General features: G+C 42.8%; 1 protein-coding gene across 1 annotated transcript in view; it reads right to left on the reverse strand.

The window, feature by feature from the left end:
- Positions 1–288: 288 nt before the first annotated feature.
- LOC131592510 (Golgi phosphoprotein 3-like) overlaps positions 289–19,744 on the reverse strand; it is a 147,093-nt gene continuing 127,637 nt past the window's right edge. The window contains exon 4 of the mRNA XM_058864073.1: positions 289–5,374. Coding sequence (XP_058720056.1) covers positions 4,950–5,374 — 425 coding nt within the window. The 3' untranslated portion in view covers positions 289–4,949. The remainder of the gene's footprint in view (positions 5,375–19,744) is intronic.

Here is a 19,744-nt window from a genome sequence, read left to right on the forward strand (position 1 = left end):
TCCATCCCATTGTTTCTGTCGTCTCTCACTGATAGTACACCTTATCAACTGACCCACAGCTTGTTTGTAAAGACAAACCTGTCATTCCTCTCACCATTAAGCTCATGACCCTAAGTGAAGATGAAGAATTCCCCTGAAGGGGAGAGGGGGAGTCATCCTCACCTGAGCCCCTGGTTACATTATTGACGGGTAATGAAAAGGTAAATATTTTAATAGATACAGAAGCAACTTACTCGGTACGTAATACGTGGAGCAAAACTTAGCTTGGAACCTCTAAGTGTTGTGGCTGTTTGAGGTTAGGATTTTTCCCTTTTTAAATTTTTTTTCCTTTCTTTCTTTCTGGGAATTTTGTCCCATTTGTTGCTAAGAGACAATAATGACTGGTACTTAAGAGAGACAAAAGATGCAGCCAAAGGGGAGGGGTAGGAGTGCAGCTGGAGGCACTATCTTAGCTGGGGGGCTTTGTCTTGGGAAGGGCAGAGATACCGGGAGATTTTGGCTGGGGAGTGAGGGGCTGGACTTGGCTTCTGTCTTTCTTTTTTTCATTCTCTCAGGGAATTTTGTCCCATTTGTAGCTAAGAGACGAAAACGACCAATACTTAAAAGACCAAAAGACATGGCTGAGGGGAGGAGGAAGGGGTGGAGCTGGCTGCATTCTCTGAGAGGTTTCTCTTGGGAAGGGCAGACATACCAGGAGACTTTGGCTGGGGGCTGAGGGGCTGGGCTCAGCTTCTCTCTCTCTTTCTCCCTCTCTCTCTCTCTCTTTCTCCCTCTCTCTCTCTCTCTCTCTCTGTCGCTCTCAGGATTGAAGGGGAGACAGGCTGTGGTTGCTGTGGGAATAATTCACCACCACTGTGGAGCCTCATCAGCTACTGTCTTCTAGCGTGAGTGAGGCTCTGCTCGTACGAGCGCCCATTACAGTGGGACCTTATTAACACCATACCTCACTGGAAAGGACCCTCTCCATCTACTCGGGTGCCTCAGGGAAAATCCCAGCACCCTGAGCCCCCTCCCCCCTCCAAGCGAGCCTCCCCCGGCAGTGTTCAGGAGTCTGGCTACTGCTGCTGCCCAGTCCCACTGTGGTTTTTTTACTACACTGTAACCCAGCACCTCCTGCCTAGTGGGTCACCCTGTGGCTCCTGCTATAGATGCAGAGTTTCTGCTACATTTCGTTTGCTACCCTGGGTTTGCCTGCCTCTGCCATTCCAGCCGCTGCTCTGAGGTTCCCACTACAGCCCGTTTCGCCATCTGGAGAGGCACTGGGATTGGCTACCCTTGTGAGATTGTAAAGGAAGCCCTTTTTATCCCTCCCAGCGGTGTGCCTACCATTACCCACACGAAGAGGCATCTGAGCTCGTGCCACAGTGCCCTCTGCAGCCGTGGGGAATCATCGCACCTGCCCTGCCCAGCCGGGAGCAATCAGTGCCCCTGCCAGCTGTGACCATAACTACACCAAAGGGGAAGGTGCTTGACAGCCAAGAAAAGGCTGTTACTGGGTGTCTTGGTTCGAAAGACCGGTGTCTGCTATGGAAGGTGAGAACTTTCCTTGGAAGGGAGAATATGACCCCCTTTCCTCCAAACTATTATAATGTTAAAATTAAGGGCTTTCAGGCAAACATTTGGGAAAAGGAATAACAGTTCTTTACTAGTATGTTGCAGTGTGTCCTGGCAGGCAGGGAGTGTGGGGTTACAGTGTAGTGAAAACCCCAGAGTGGGGGCAATGAAGCGGTGGGGCTGGGCAGGGGCAACTTGGTTCCTGAAGCAGGAGAGACCCCCTCAGAGGGGGAATGCTTGAGGTCCCAGGCTTTCTCCTGAGGCACACAAGTAAATGGTGAGAGTCCTTTCCAGTGAGGTAGGGTGTTAATGCAACATGAACCCAGCAGGAACATGACAGAATGAAGATGAGAGGACAGAAAAGGGACTATGAAAGATACTTTTAGTTTGAATAATTGTTATAAATACATATTATAATATTGGCTTTTCACAAGTATTAAGATGAATGTTATATGTATAATGTTAGAATGGCTTTGCTGTGTGAATGTAGTTTTTTCTCTCCTGCTATTAGCAAAAATTTAGGCATAAGTGGTAATAGTCGATACAGTATGCTTGAACTGCCTGCCGGTTAGGGTAACCTCCAGTGAACAGATGATGGGGACCTGGCTGCTATCAACACTCACTGCCTATGGAAAGAAGGAGCCAAAGCCCAAATTAAAAGATGATAAGAAGGGAATTAAAACCGCAAGCCAAGAAATGCGCATGCTCTAAAAAGGCAGATCCAAGGAGTGGCCATGCAAAATAGTTCCTGGAAGATGTAAACTAGTTAATGGAAAAGTTTGGATATGCATAAAGTCTATGAATATGCATCAAGTTGATGCAATCAAAATGGTATATAAAGGGTGTTTTCAAAACACCAGGTGTGCTCTTGGCAGAGTGCCAAGCACCCTGCCGTTTTAACCCTTTGCTTTATTGTCTTTGTCTCCTATTGTCTTTTTTTTTTATTAAACCTTTTAAAATTTACCAAAACAGTGAACATCGTTTTTCACAATGTTTCAAGCAGCTTAGATTTTCAAAGCCGTTTTAAAAGTTTTGTGCATTCAACTTGCTCCGAAATACTCCACTATTTTTTTTTTCTGATTTTTCTGCCTAATTAATTTTCTCTCCTCTTAAACAGCATCAGAAAATGAGAAAACAGATCACAGGAGAGAGAGACAATGAAAGCAAAGAGTTAACATATACTATCAAGTACAGAAAGTATTCTGTAAGTTTTCACATATATGAGTAACAAAGCAACATTCTTTTTCCTCCACTTAAAACAATCACATTTTGAAAATATTTGAAATAAAATGTCCAAAGATCATGCCCAAACTCATCAAAGTTTTAAACACAGCATCTTACACCTAGGAGAACACTCTTTATCTTTTTATTTATAAACCAAAGTTTGAAATGCCTTACATTATACTTTAATTTTTATAAAGAAACATAATTCAAGAAATGAAAGAACAGTGTGCCACTAAATCTTAAGGACTATATTTTTTAAATCTTTATTTTAAAAAAGGTTCTATAGGTATGATGAATTTAAGTTACATTTTTAAGTCAACTACTTGACCATTTAAATTATTTAAAATTAGGTGCAAAATTTGAAGTCCAGTCACAGATGAGGCTGTAGAGTTCTGCTCAAGATAAAAGAGGCCTACCTATGGCAGACATAACTGAACACTCACAAGTTAACTGAGTCTGACCCAGCCATGAATCCTGCAGATCTGAATGACACTGCTGATTAGGTCAGTTTGATCTACTTAATATAAACTCTTTCTTTCTAAGAAGAGTATTAACTAAAGCTTTCAGTTAAGCAATAAAACCTTTCTAATTAGCAACAACAGCAAAAAAATGACATGCTTGCTCTGTTTCAGGCACTTTTACGATCATAGTTTATTTGCTGTAAGTAAAAAGCTAGTATACAGACTAAGGGATCTCTTAAATTTCTACTCTAAAGTTATATACTATCTAGTATTCTTACTCTGAATATTAACCAAAAAAAGTTTCTAGACACCTGTAAGCCCCACCATAAATCTTCATTGTTATGAGAAAAAGAAATACATAGATTGATGCTTAATTTGTTCAATGAATATTTGCACTGTGAAACAAATGGGAGATAACAAGCAGTGGCAAAAAGGCAACACATTTTTTAAAAGACAAAGTCTTATATATATATTTTTTACAATAGTGTGTGAATCAGCATAATTTTATATAAAAAATTTAAATATAGCACAGCATCCCATTACAGAAATTTTAATAATCTGAACTGCAGTCATTACTTGCTAACCATTTAAATGCAACACCTACTAGAACTTTTTGTTTTTGAAGTGTAAAATAGATTGAGAAGTTTGAGACAAATATTAATTTGTGTACAAACATAAAAATTGCAGTCAAGAATTGTACTAGCCACAAGCCTCTTCCATACAATAGGGGAAAAGAAGAGAAGAAAAAAAATGTACAAATGATGATATGATGATAGAAAGCGGTCACTTTCTATACAGTAATTCTCAAAGACAATGCATAGACTTAGAATACCTGGATGGCAAACTCTGTAGACACTGGAAACAAACAGCTTTCATATACATGCTCTTTATAGGAGGCTTTTTTTTTTCCATGAAATGGCTAATGGCAAATTCGGGACACCAGGTGTAAAACTTGCAGAATACTAAGATGGGGCAGTTGTTAATTTACAATTTGAACTATATATACAATATAATGGAATGCATCTCATCCCAAAATGGGTTTATGAAAAAACTGGACCTTTCAACTCTAGCCTTATGACTCATATCATTTTAATGTAAACATAAGTATGCAAGAGACTTTCATGAAAAGTAAAATTTATGGGGTATTTTACAGAAACTATTGAAAAAGCTGCTTAATGGCATTTTTGCTGTTAATTTTGTTAGATATAATTGAAACAACATCTGTCTATAAAATGTCTTGAAAGATACTTCAACATGAAGCTTTGGTGATTTTAAAAGGCCCTTTTTCAATCTGTTAGGAGTTGTACTGCAGAAGCATTGATACATGCACACATCTGTGTCAGCTGAGACTAGTGATCCAGCTGCATGCACGTTTCCTTCTTGAGGTATTTTCCATGTTAAACCACTTCAATAACAGTAAGATGAAAAATAGACTAAACAAAGTATTTCAGATAACTCAAAACTGAATAGGAATTAGAATGCCAATATGGCAGTAAAAACTTTTTCTGTTGTTTTTAAATGGGAAGGTGTTTTGTACCAGAAGAATCCTGTATACAGATAGAGAAGGAGGGAATTCACCACATAATTTCTATTAAACAAGAATTGATTTATCATGTGAAAAGGTACAAATTACAGAAAACATGAATAGTCAATAAAAGAGAAACAACTAGTTTACATGAAGGAAGAGAGAACACTTTGGTCTGAATGCAGTTATTTTGTGAAAGCTGCTACAACAGCCCATAGAACCTCATTCATGTTGGCTTTCATACATTCAACCTCAGGGTCTAAATCCAGAAGCTGCCGCACTCTCTTCGTGGCTAAATCATACTGCTCATCCAGAAGGGGGGCAAAAGCGTTCTCCAAAACATCTGAGGCATGGGCTAAATAAACAAGTGCCAGCAAGCGCTTCTCCATGCGGTGAGGGTTGTTCACCCATTTGTCAAGAACTGCTTCTTGAACCTTCTTAATGAGGCGCTGTTTGATGTTGTTGTTGGTGAGAGGGTGTGTAGTCATGTCAAAAAGAAGGAAGTTTTGTTTTTCTGTAGTCAGTACACCTTTTTCCACTAGATTTTTTGCTAACCGTTCACGGACATTTCGCAATTGGTAATGCAACTTCAATGGATTCCATGTTTCACCTAAAAAAAAAAAAGAAAAAAGCCAAGAGTCAGGCAAAGTTTAAGCTGTATTATTACAGTGATTCTCTCCCCCGACCACTGCAGAATGAGCTGTCAAATTAATATAGCTGACTATTCCACTAAGATATTGTGCTCATGTCAGTATTTAAAGTTTGGAAGAAATGCTACTAAGCCATGTTGATTAGAGATATGACAAATAACCACTCTTTTACTGAAGGGAAAGGAAAAAACCCACAAACCTCCAAAACAAACCACCAAACAAAACACCACACACAGCTAGGAAGAAAGAGTTACAAACAAAAAATAAGCATCTCCTCCAATCTTGTCCATTTGTCTACTTCCAGGCTTTTATCAGTTCAGAAGCTGGAAGAAGCTTCATTGCCATTCTTTCTGCCACAGAGATAAGCAGCACCTACACTATATGTCCTACTAATTTCTCTATTTCTTCATGTTTACATCCTTTTCTCCCTTCCTGCCCCCACTGGTTAAGACAGTAACATGCACTGTGTGAGTGTAGGTGTGTGCATTACACACAGGCACATATTGGGCACAGGCTTTGATATTTCAATAAAAATTTTCTCTAATGTTTTTTTTGTAAAGGCAGGAGAACTGGGAACTTCAATGTGTGTCCTTAGAGAAGGGAATTCTAAAAGCATACAATCAGTATCAACAACTACTGAGAAAGTTAAAGTTGCCAGGTGAAAAGTTGTTTGCACCTGTTGGGTTAATACAATGCTTATTCTTCAAAACCCACTGGCCTATGGAAATGCACAATGTTTATTCTGTAAGAAGAAAAACTGGAAAGCAACCAGCCCAGTTGTGCCAACTTTTACTAGTTTACCAGGTGGTTAGGTATGATTTTGGGGTCACCAACCACCAGGGACCACCAAAGAGACCCCCAGGACAGAAGAATGCATGCATAAAGGGGAGGGAACATATGTTAATGATTTTAGGGAAATGGTTATCATATGTGTGTTTATTCCAGGAAAATCAATGAATGTGTATGTAAAATATAGTATATAAACATGATTTTTTTCTGTACTCAGCATGCACAATTTTCAGAGGAAATATCCCCTTCTACATCTATTGTTGTACAAAACACTCACTCGCGGTGAGAGACTTCTCCAGGGTCAAGCTGTTCAGGTATAAGCAATTTATTATAAGGGTAAAGAGAGGGAGAGACCCATATCCGCTGCCAGCCGCGGCGCACTCATGGTCAGGGAGGGAGACAGAGTGGAGCGGGGAGAGCAGGAGAAGAGAGGTTAAAGAGGGGGAGGGAGGAATCAAGAGAGCATGAGGGAGAGCGGGGAGAACAAGGCAGGCTTAGGAGAGAGGGGGAAACAAGAGTAGAGGGAACACAAGGGAGCTAAGAGAGTGGGGAGAGCAAGAGAGGGGAGAGAGAGAGGGGAGAAAATGAGCATGGGGAGAAAACAAGAGGGTGGGAAGAGTAAGAGTAAGAGCGCAAAGTTCCTGTTACAATACATGTCTTTCTATAGTGAATATTCTAATTCCCAGTAACCAATCACTATGAGATACACCCCCTAAAGAATTTACATATAGCCTATAGGAACTACTACATTACCATATAGTGTTACATTTCAAACTCTAAAAGCTTTACAAATTCTTCCCTTGCTGCTTGACCTTTGGATTCTCTATCTGCAGAAGGACATTGTTTCATTGTTGCTATATTTTATATATTAGTAAAGGCCTGTATGCACAAACCAGCCTTTGAAATAAGTCGTGATATTAAGGGCTAAAGTCCTTGAAACCTTCATGCAGAAGAGAGAGTAAAGCAAAACAATATCCCTGTGTGTAAGAGAAAAAATGTAAACTGTGTGTGTTAGCCAATAGTAGCTTGCTCTGCCTGCAGACCCTGTAGAACCCTATAAAAGGTGTGCTAAAGATAGAAATAAACGGCATTCACAATTACTTCTGTGAAGACTGGTAAAGAGCTGGTGGACTCTCAATATTTCATCATCAGGGATTCTCCTTTAGCTGGCTAGGCTATTGTTCTTTGGTCATATAGTAACTAGTACTCAGCATCTTATGACTCAAAGCAAGCTTTCATTTCTACTTTGATTCTAGGCTTCATATTTTCAGAATCTTTTGCTAAACAATCATATTCAAAAGGTTTCCCTGCTTCATTCTCCCCAACATACATCCAGCCAAATAAAGAGTACCTGCTTATTAATGCTACATTCGTGTTAAGAAGGGTTTTTTTTTACTGATTTTTGGTAAGTTTTGGCAACCTAGTATAGTTATAACCTCTAGTTATAGGACCTAGTCCTGACATTCAACTGATCCAAGGGATTGCAGAACCTTCAGCCAACACTGAGGGATTCTTGGGGAGAACATGCAGTACCTGAACCAAAGGAAATCAGAGCAAGACCCCTGGTAAGATAAAGGCATTCTTTACTTTAAAGGTGTTTACCTGCACATAAGGTGCAACAAAAGCTTCACAGGGTTAAGTTTAAAGGTACCTAAGGTGGGAACAGAGAAGGTCCATTCTAGGAGCTGATAGAATAGTAATTGGTTTGGAATACCACATGGTTTAAATGGGGAATGGATCATCGAGTGAAGAGGGGGCATTTTGGAAAAATCCCCCCTGGGATACTGTCATGGGGTAGCTTTACCTTTAAGACAGATTGGAAAGAGGGGAAGTGAAGCTGCTGGTGGCTGATGGGAGTTTTTCGTCCTGACCAATTATCAGTCATTTCCAAGAATTGACAGCAGATCTGACCATTAAAAAGTGAATTCAACTTGTAAACACCCCCTTAAGAAGTACACTCAGAGCTCTCTCGCTCTCTTTGATTTCCGACTTCTGACGAGGTAACAGGCTCTGTCTTGGCTTTCCCCCCCCCTTCCAGGCCGGAACGAGGCCGCAGGGAAGGGTGGGGGGGAGAAGCAGAGCTGGTCAGCCGAGCTTGGTTTTCAGTTTCTGCTGCTGGACTGAAACCTGACACTATGAACTCTTGTAGCTTTCTAAAGCTTTTTAATTCTTTTACTGCCTAGATAAACATACAGACTACTCTTTTTTCCCAGAAAGACAGAGAGAGACAATCAACATGTAAAAACATCATAAAACCACCAAAAACAGTGAAGAAAAGAGTTAAGTTTAAATAAGAAAGGGAGAAAAAGAAGATGCTTGCCGCTGAAATGTCTTTCTGTTACAGCTATGGAAATGGACAGTAGTAATTAAAAGACTCCTTTAATTCATGACTAGAGTATGGGAGGAATAGAGTATTTAAAGTGTGGACTTTAGAGAAAAGAGAGAGTAGTTGTGATACTGTGAGTTGCTGGAAATGAATAAAGTGAAAATTTTAAAGCCTTGAAGGGGCAAGGGGATGGCTGTTTTCCAGGAAGGCTCACAGAAACAAATGAAGACGACTTCTACCTTTGAATAACTTATCCTTAAAAATGGCATCCCTGGACTCATTTGACCCATGCACACCTCAGAGTGGTGTAGAATGGGAGGAGTGAACTCTAAAAACTCCATAGATTAGCAGAAAGAGACTTCTGTTTCTCTACAAAGACTGATGAAAAGACTCTAGAAATTAAGACTGTTTTTGACCACTAAGATTCTAAAGTTTTTGTCTCTATGTTGCTATGTGTACAAAGAAATAGTCAAGTAGTGGGAAGTAAAAGGGTTTTCTGAAAGTTTATTCTAGTATTCTTATTCTTGTAGTTTGTTAATAAACTGTCTTTATTCCTTTTAAGTTTTAAGCCTGTTTTGCTCTTATTTTAATCCATATCTCACAGCAAGAAATAAGTAATTTTTTGTTACTAGTTTAAAACCACGACAGATACATATTAAAACATTGGGGAAAAATTGTGGGAGGACCTGTCTTAGTTTGAAAGACAGGTATCTGCCAAGGAAGGCAGGAGCCTCTCTTGGAAGGCAAAATATGACCCCCTTCACTCTGAATTATTTTAATTTTGAAATGAAGGGGCTTTTAGGAAAAGATATGACAAAAGAAATAACAGTTCTTTACTAATATGTATAAGAAGGCAAACAAACAACAACAATGGCAGCAACAACAAACAGAACCAGAAACCCATTAATAGCCTTCTCTTGGCTGCCAAGCACTTTCCCCTCTGGTGTAGTTCTGGTCACAGCTGGCAGGGGCGCTGTTGGCTCCCCAGCTTGACAGGGGGGTACAATGATTCTCCTACGGTTGCAGGGGGGGCCGTGGTGCAAGTTCAGCCATCTCTCTCACGTGGACAATGGTGGGCGTGGTAGCAGAAGGGATGTGAAAGCAGCTTCCTTTACAAAATCACAGTGGAAGCCAATCCTGGTGCCCCCTCTGGATAGCAAAAGGAGCTGTAGCAGGAAACCTCAGAAGCAGCAAGCTGGAAGGAAGGTGCTGCCCCTTGCCCTGCCCCCATCTCTCTCCCAAAACCCCGGCCTGGCTCCCACTCATCGTGATACTCCTAGAGCCAGGGACGATGGGCAGGGAGGGGAAGGGGTCAGTAGCCACCCCGGAAACAAAAAACAGAACAAAACCCCCCAAAATTATATGGGATAATAAACCATACCAAACACAGGACCCCTCACTCAGAAACAATTGGTTGAGTATTGTAATAGTTGGTAGCTGAAGTATACTTTGACATTTTGTATTGTAATAATTGGTGGCTGAAGTACACTTCGGCAATTTGTAAAGAAGGGGGACATTGGAAAAGGTATGGGGATATCAGACAGGAAACCAAAACCTGTCTCTTCAAACCATCAAGCTCATGACCTTAAGCAAAGATGAAGAATTTCCCTGAAGGGGATCGAGGGAATCATCCTCACCTGAGCTTCTAGTTACATTATTTCTGGGGAATAAAAATATAAATTTTTTAATTGATACAAGAGCAGCTCATTTGGTACCGAATACATGCAGAGGAAAATTTAGCTTGGTAAGTGTTATGGGTGTGACACAGAGGAAAAAGAACAGGCCTTTTATACAACTATTGCTATTTAAATTAAGAAAATGGTGGGGGACACACCAATTCTTGTATAAACCTGAATGTTCAATCCCCTTGTTGGGGAGAGATTTATTGGGAAAATTGAATGCTCAAATAACTTTCCAGGATGGGGAGATACAAATTCAAATACCCAAATCAAAAGCCACTGAGGCAAAGATTTTTATGCTACAGGAATTAAATGAGGTGGAAGAAATCCCAGAGGAGTTAGAGAATGCTGTAACCCCACTGGCATGGGCAACTGAGATGCCTGGATGATCAAATGTGGCCAAACTGGTGAGGATTACTCTCAAATCTGAAGCCAAACCAGTAATGCAAAAACAATATCCAATTGTGAGGCAAGGAAAAAGTTGGAGAAGCTTATAGAAAATTTTTTAGAATATGAGTAATGGAAGGAGTGTGAATCAGAATATAATACATCAATATTACAAGTTAAAAAGCAAAAAAGCAAAATGGGGAATATTTATTTGGTACAAGATTTAAGGGCCATTAATGAAATAGTACTTGAAATTCATCCAGTAGCAGCTAATCTGTACACACTCTTGACATCACTGAAAGGGGAATACACAGAAAAGGGAGTTCACAGTGCTCAGTTTTAAGGATGCCTTTTTCTATAATACCTCTTGACCCAGATAGTTAGAAATTGTTTGCTTTTGAGTGGGAGAATCCAAACACTTTTTCTGGATGGCCAGAATCTTTCCAATCTTGCACCAACAAGGCAAGGGAAGTCTCAAAAGTTTTGTTGAAATTAATATTTAATACCACTGGGAATGACTCTTTTAAGCCTTAAAAGGCACATTGTTATCAACAGATCATTGGGACTAGACTCGAATGTACATCCTTTCCAACCAGGAGATATGGTGTGTGTCAGAACCTGGAATTTTTGACCAATCCAGGAGAAATGGAAGGGACCATATCAAGTCCTCTTAGTAACTTATTGTGGTGGTGCATTCTCCCCACCTCCTCCTCCTTTCCAGGCTGCAGTGTGATCTGAGAAATACTTGTTAGACTTTGGCCTTGAAAACAGCACCTGGGTTCAGCTCTTTCTGAGCTTATCAGAAATACTGTCTGCTCCCAGGAATTGCTAACAAGCTCCTGTTTTCCTTATGATCAGCCTTGGAAAGTATTCCTCTTGCCTGAATGGCATAATATTTTGTCTTGGGGTGATTTCCTATTCCATGACCATCTGCTCTATGCCCTGAAATGTTTGCTATAGCTTTAAGGTGGGTCTGGGGGAGAGGGGAGCCTTGGGGCTCTTAGGCTCTGATGCCACTGAGGCCACATGGAGTAAATGGATTGCCCTCATCACACAGTGTGCCCGTATTGGAAACCCGAACTGCCCTGGGATTTGGGAAATGATTACAAATTGGCCTGATGGTGAAAATTTTGGTCTGACTGATGAAGAGGAGCAGAAACAGGTGACACACACTGAGGAAGCACCACCGTACAACCAACTACTACAAGAAGAAACATGCTGTGCTCTTTTCACTGACGGTTCCTGTTGCATTGTAGGGATGAACCAAAAGTGGAAAGCAGCTGTATGGAGCCCCACACGACAGGTTGCAGAAGCTACTGAAGGAGAAGGTGGATCGAGTCAACTTGCTGAACTCAAAGCAGTCCAGTTGGCCCTGGACATTGCTGAAAGAGAGAAGTGGCCAAAGCTCTACCTCTACACTGACTCATGGGTGGTAGCCAATGCTCTGTGGGGGTGGCTGGAAAGGTGGAAAAAGGCCAATTGGCAGTGTAGGGGAAAAGCCAATCTGGGCTGCTTGAAGAGTGGAAAGACATCACTGCCTGGGTAGATAGGCTACCTGTGAAGGTTCATCATGCGGATGCCTATGTCCCCAAGAGTCTGGCTAATGACAAGCACCACAACAATGAACAGGTAGATCAGGCTGAAAAAATAGAGGTGTCATGGATAGATTTGGATTGGCAACACAAGGGAGAGATGTTCCTAGCTTGATGAGCCCATGATGCCTCAGGCCATCAGGGCAGAGATACCACCTATAAATGCGCATGAGACCGAGGGGTGGATTTGACCATGGACAGTATCTCCCAGGTTATCCATGATTGTGAGATGTGCGCTGTGATCAAGCAGCCCAAGCAGGTGAAACCCCTGGAGTATCAGGGAAGGTGGTCCAAATATAAGTATGGGGAGGCTGGGCAGATTGACTACATCACACTGCCACAAACCTGCCAAGGCAAATGTTACATGCTCACAGTGGTAGAAGCCACCACGGGATGGCTGGAGATGTACCCTGTGCCTCATGCTTCTGCCTGGGACACCATCCTGGGCCATGCAAAGCAAGTCCTTTGGAGGCATGGTACCCATGAGAGAATTGAGTCAGACAATGGGACTCATTTCAAGAACAGCCTTATAAACACCTGGGCTAGGGAACATGGCATTGAGTGGGCGTATGATATCCTTTACCATGCACCAGCTGCCAGGAAAGTTGAGTGGTGCAAAGGACTGCTAAAAACTACCTTGAAGGCACTGGGCAGGGAGACTTTCAGAAACTGGGAGATACATTTAGCAAAGGCCATATGGTTGCTTAACACCTGAGGGTCAACTAACTGAGCAGGTCCTGCCCCATCAGAGCCCCTGCATATAGCAGATCGAGACAAGGTTCCGGCAATACATGTCAGAGATTTGTTAGAGAAGAATGTTTGAATTCTGCCTCAAGTAAAGACAAAGCCATTTGTGGGGTTTTCTTTGCTCAGGGACCTGGTTGCACTTGGTGGTTGTGATGGATTGGCATTTAAGAAAAAAGTAGAAAACACCCACAGATGTTAAGGCTGCTGGAGGCTGATGGGAGGGCTTTTATTTTCTCTTTTTTCTCCTGGCCAATAGCTGGCCATTTCTGAGAATTGTCAGTAGTTTTGACCATTGAAAAGTGAGATCAACCTGTGAACGCCACCCTGTAAACCTAAGCCATCCCCCTCCTTCTCCCCCCCCCCCCAATGCAGCCCGGCGGGGGATGGAGCCTGCGGAGATTCTTCCCCCGGGGCCAGGCTCTGTTGCAGCCCTCCCGGGAAGCCTCCAGGGTGGCTGAAGCTTTTCCCAGGAGGGCCCTGGCTTTAGGCCTGCTGAGCTGAAATCCGACACCATGAATACCTGCTGCATCTTGAGCCAGATTTTAACCCTTTCACTACCCAGATGAGACCTGCAGATTTAATATTTTTTCCAGAGAGAGGGGAAGAGAAAGTGATCAACATGTAAAGAGACAACATAAACTATCAAAGTCAGTGAGGGAAGGAATCAAGCTCTGGATGGGAAGAGAATGAGGAGATGCTCTAATAAGCTGAAATATTCTTTTGTTAAGGCCATGGAGATGGACAATAATGTCCTGAAAAAATCCTTTAATTCATGAAAGCATATGTTGGAGGGAATGAAGTATTTCAAAATGTAGATCTGAGCAAAGGTAATCCATTGATGAAACTGAGCAGATGGTGAAGTAGTTGTGATCCCATGAGATGCTGGAACAGAGAAAGAGAAGTGAGAGTTGATGAAGACTTGTGGCCCCCAGAATAAAAAGAGAAAACCTCTGTTCCCAGAGATGATCAAAGAGACAGATGAAGAGAACCTTTGTCTTGGAATAACTCATCCTTAAAATGACACCCCTTGAGTTCATGGCCCATGAACACACCTCAGAGTGGTGTGAAATGGGAGGAGGGGCCTGATAGCAGAGTTTTCCAGGCGGCTGGCATCAAGGGACTGAAAATCCATGAGAGAACTGATTTCTTGTGAAGAACTCTCCATGGAATAACAAAAAGAAACTTCTTTTCTCTACAAAGACTGATGAAAAGACTATTATATAGTTGGTACTGTTTTAACCACCAAGTTTTGTCTCTGTGTTGTCAGGTAGACAAGGGAATGTTTGAGTGGTGGGGAAGAAGGGTTTCTGGATGTTTTATTCTGATTTCTTATTCTTGTAGTTTTATTAATAAACTTTCTTTATTCCTTTTAAGTTTTAAGCCTGTTTTGCCCTTCTTCTAATGCATATCTCACAGCATGAAATAAGTGAGTTTTTTTAGTGATTTTTTTTTGGTATTGCTTTAAAACCACAACAGTGGGTAATGCAGAGGAATGGGGAAGCATGTTGTGTACCTCAGGGGGATTTGATTTTGGATGAGAAGAGCTTGTAATGTTGGAATGCCTATGTACCACTGCTTGCTGAATGTCACTGTCACTATTCGTATATAGTTACATGGATATATGTATAGATGTGTGTGCTTAGAGTTGAAGTGTATTAAATTAAATGTTTGGCATTAAGCAGACAATATGGAATAAGGGGTGGAATGTCTTGGGGTGGTCTGCTCTATGACCAGAAATGGTTGCTGTAGCTTTAAGGTGGGTCCAGGGGAGGGGGAAGCCTTGGGGCTCTTAGGTAGGCTTTTTCAAAGCCTCACTCTCAGGTATCTGTCATTCCATGTGGACTCATTCCTCTTTTTTTTTTTTTTTTTTTCCTTAGCTTGGTGTTTGTTAGCTGAGACAAGGAGGTTTTTTCCCTTTCCCTGGCCTTGGAGACTGTGACAGCAATCCTTTAGTTTTTGTTTTTTTTCCCTTGAACTGTTCAGTTTGGTTTTGGTTCAAGATCAGAGAGAACAACTGACAGGAGATGAATCAGCTGGGGACTGGTGGGACAGCAAGGAGCTGCACCAGCCAGGCCCCAGACCTTGGAAGAGCCAAATCAACAAGAGAAAGGACACCAAATCCACCAGCTTCATCTGCTGTGAAGAGGGGAAACACACCAGAGATTCACCAGGTTCTCATCTGTTTTGCCGGAGCTGCTGTGTGAACCCTTTGGGTTTTTTTCCTTCCCTGAGACTGGAGCCAGCACCATTTTTTTTCTCCCTACCATGTGGCCAGACATTGTGGTTTTTTTTTCTTTCCCTGGAATTTTGGGGTTTTTTGTTCTGGTGGGGGGGGTGTGTGTGGGGGGGGGGATAAGTTTTGACAATGCAGTATCTAGCATTTATTCATCTTTTTTCCCGTGCTGTGTGGGCACTGTGCTTGTCAATAAACAGTTGGTATTTTCACTTTCATCCACTAATATTTTTTTTTTTTTAATTGGTGGAAAGGGATTGTTGAAATCCTTTTCTTTAGAGGAAACACTCATTTCCAGAGTGTTTTTCTCCTAAATTTGTCTTTAAACCGAGACACATTCCTGTTCTCACACTTTCCAAGAAAGTGCCAACTCAAACTATGGCCAGGATAAAACATTGTTATGACTAAAGACCACTGTCTTACAACCCTAGAAACAGCGGTCCAAAGGGAGACCCTTTGAGCTCTCCTGGAAGGCAGCAGGCTCTGACCAGCAATCTCCCTCTGAGTGGGACACCTCTCAGAGCCAGCAAATCCTCAGGTTTGCTATACTTGTAAGATCACCAAAACACGATGTATCCTGGGCCAATATCTTCACTTTTAGAGGCCATATCCTTCACCCATCGGGAGATGCAAAAGGATTCAAAGTGAGTATTTCACTGACCTCTGAAGGGAATTTTTCACAGGTACCTTCCTTGCACTGACTTTCTGTCTGGGTGCATGCCTCTGAACCTATGCTATAGCAAATCTGAGAAATACTGCTTTCTTAGATGCTTAAGTACCTCAGATATCCAAGTAAGTTAGGACTGTCAGTAAGGTTAAGCTGTAGTTATAAACTTACTTAAATGCTGCTAAGTGTTGTTGTCCTGGAGTGACTTTATGATACTGGTATCCCAAATCGTCTGGTTTATGTTATATATTAAGTTCTGCACCTTTAAGACTGGCTTTGAGAGCAAGAGAGGGCGAAGAAGAAGCGCGCAGTTTGTGTTAAAGAAAAACATCACTCCCACACATCCCGCTCCTAGACTGTGGTGTCGGCAGCACGGACAGACAGTGGGACAGAGCTTCTCTCTGGCTTTTAGTTAGTTTTAGCTAGCTGAGGCAGAGGAGTTCCCTGGACCTTTGTTTTTTTCCTTTTTTTTTCTTGGATCTGTGCAAGCCTGCTCTGGACTGAACACCCAACCAAACCCTGGGAGCTCACGCCTTTGGCCCACCGGGGCCTGGGCCTCGGCACTTTCCAGCACCGGAGGGACTGATAAGAACCTGGGTGAGCCAAGCTACACCACATGAAAAGGACTTTTCTTCCTAGACTTGCCATCCCATCGAACAGCGAGAGGTTTTATTATTTAATATTATTCAATTTCTGTTAAATAAACAGCTTTTTCCACTTCTCTCCAAAGAATTTTTTTCCCTTTCCCGGACCAGTTGGTGGGGAGGGGGCATTTCCCTGGGGAAATCCCCATTTAGAGTTTTCCTCCCTAATTTGCCCTAAACTAGGACAAATACAGTTTTTGGCGCCCAGTGCGGGGCAAGAGAAAGTGGAAAAACCTGTACTGATTGTTGGTTGTATTTTTGGTTTTATTTATTCTGTATTGGGATAAAGCAGTCAGTAGCCATGTTGTTTGGATGCATAATATCTCTTGGGGTGAAGACCTTCATGTGGATCTGGTCCCTAGAATTTTTTTAGGTTTTAATACCTGTTTTTTCCCTCTTTCACAGTAGAGGGGCACGGATTAGAATGGTTATTGTGCTGGGCTCGGTGATAATTATTTATAGGAAGCTCATAGAACTACTGAAGTTTCTGTCAGGTATGTTTGGCTTATGGTTTCTTCACCTGACCCTGCCTCCCAGTCCCAGTAGCACATTTTGGGAGTTTATTAGCAATTGTACCCAGTTTGTTAGAGGAAGAGCAGGGGATGAGGCTTTTCAGCCTTTTATTTCCTTCTTCTCCTTTGAATCTGTTATGTCCCTCTTTGAGAATATCCAGTTTCCCCTGAGTGTTAAGGATACCACTTTCCTGGTAGTTCAGCTGTTAATCTTCCTCTATATGGTCTGCAACTTCTCTAGAGTGAGGGCTGAGATATCCAGAGGAGCCAACGAGACCCCTGCCCCAGAAGTAGACTCAGGTGTGGGAAATCCTGAGTGGTGTAGAGAATGGGAGAGAATGGGCCGAACCCTGAAGAAATTTTCTGATCCCCCAGCCTGGGAATTTTCACGTGAACAAATTCAGAACCCAGATGAAGTAGGGAAATATCTGGAAGAGAATTGTTATGATGATTCTAAGGAGAAAAATCTCATTGCAATAAGCTGGGCCCTAGCGTACGTTTATCGCACGGTGCTAGATACTGTAGGGCAGGCAGATAAATCAGCAGCTACCCCAGTCACTCAGGCTGCAGCCAAGCCAGCAGCCAAACCAGACAATGAGCCTAAGCCAGCAGCCAAACCAGACAGTGAACCTAAGCCAGTGGCCAAACCAGACAGTGAGCCTAAGCCAGTGTCTGTTGCTCCTACCACGAGAGGTATGAAATTCAAAACCAAAACCGATCGGCCAGTAGATGATGATAATGGCGATGCGGGGGAAGGACCCTCAAGACCAGCAACTGATCAAAAATCAGAAGGCACTGGTGAACCTTTCTCCCTGAAGGACCTTCGTGGCCTGAGAAAAGATTACACTCGACGACCTGATGAATCTGTAATTAGTCGGTGAGTCCGTCTGTGGGATGCTGCAGGTGAGGCTACAGTTCTGGATGGCACTGAAGCAAGGCATCTGGGATCCCTGTCACATGATCCGGTTATCAACCAAGGAATGATGAGGGGGCCTGACCCTTATAGTCTCTGGGAACGAGTCCTAAGAAGTGTGGCACAAAGATATCTGTGTGCAGATGATCTCTATATACAGCAAACTTGTTGGAAAACCATAGAACAAAGGATTCAGCGCTTGAGAGAAATGGCAATAGTAGAGATTGTCTTTGTGGGTGACTTAGGTACTAGAAATCCAGACTTGGTGCCATGTACATCTGTGATGTGGTGAAAACTTGTTCAACTTGAGCCACAAGAATACGCTTCTGCTTTAGCAACAATGAAGCGGGATGACCGGGAGGAGACTGTCCTGGATATGGTGAAGAAGCTTCGAGCATATGCAGATACCGTGCATGGCCCCATACAGGCAACAATTGCAACTGTGAGAACAGATATGCAAAACTTCCAAGACAAAATGGAAGAGAATTTCAAGAAACTCAGGGAGGACCTTCTTCCAGTCTCGACAGTACAGACCAGGAGCCCTGGTACTCAATGCAGAAGTTCTCCAGATAGAGAGAAAAAGCTACGAGCTGATCTGTGTTTTTTCCTACGTGACTGTGGAGAAAACATGAAAAGATGGGATGGAAAATCTACTGCTGCTCTGGCAAAACGGGTGTATGAATTAGAAAACAGCAAGACTCAGGGGGGATACTCCACCAAAAAGAAAGCCGTTGCAGTAGCCTGTAGTCAAACTGACAAGTATGATGATGATGATGATGATGACATGTCTGATTCCCTTGAAAGAACCTCCAAGACATATACCCAAAGAAAAAAAGATAACCAGGCTTAGAGGGGCCCTGCCTCTAGCCAGGTAGAGGCTAGGGAAAACTGTGTCTTTTGGACTGTGTAGATTCGTTGGCCTGACACATCAGAACCACGAAAATATGAGGCCTTGGTTGACACTGGTGCACAGTGCACGCTGATCCCATCAAGACATGTAGGGGCAGAATCTGTTTCCATTGCTGGTGTGACAGGGGGATCACAGGACTTTACTTTAGTGGAAGCTGATGTGAGCCTGACTAGAAATGAGTGAAAGAAACACCCCATTGTGACTGGCCCAGAGGCCTCATGCATTTTAGGCATAGACTACCTCCGAAGTGGGTATTTTAAGGACCCAAAGGGGCTTAGGTGGGCATTTAAGATAGCAGCTATAGAGACAGAGGGCATCAAGCAATTGAACACCTTGCCTGGACTATCAGAAAACCCATCTGCAGTAAGACTCCTAAAAGTAGAAGAACAGCAAATACCAATTGCCACCTCGACGGTGCACCGCCGACAATATAAAACAACTCGAGATGCTGTGATCCCCATCCACAAGATGATCCGAGAGCTGGAAAGCCAAGGGGTGATCAGCAAAACCCACTCACCCTTCAACAGCCCCATTTGGCCTGTGCGCAAGTCTGAAGGAGAATGAAGATTGACTGTGGACTATCGTGCATTGAATGAAGTGACTCCACCTCTGAGCGCTGCCGTGCCGGACATGCTGGAGCTCCAGTATGAGCTGGAGTCCAAGGCAGCGAAGTGGTATGGCACTATTGACATTGCTAATGCATTTTTCTCCATTCCCCTGGCAGCAGAATGCAGGCCTCAGTTTGCCTTCACGTGGAGGGGAGTGCAGTACACCTGGAACCGACTCCCCCAGGGGTGGAAGCACAGCCCCACCATCTGCCATGGACTGATCCAGGCTGCCCTGGAAAAGGGTGAGGCTCCAGAACATCTGCAGTACATTGATGACATCATTGTTTGGGGAAAGATGGCTGAAGAGGTCTTTGAGAAAGGAG

This window comes from Poecile atricapillus, chromosome W (assembly GCF_030490865.1).
Source record: "Poecile atricapillus isolate bPoeAtr1 chromosome W, bPoeAtr1.hap1, whole genome shotgun sequence".
NCBI classification, from domain to species: Eukaryota; Metazoa; Chordata; class Aves; order Passeriformes; family Paridae; genus Poecile; species Poecile atricapillus.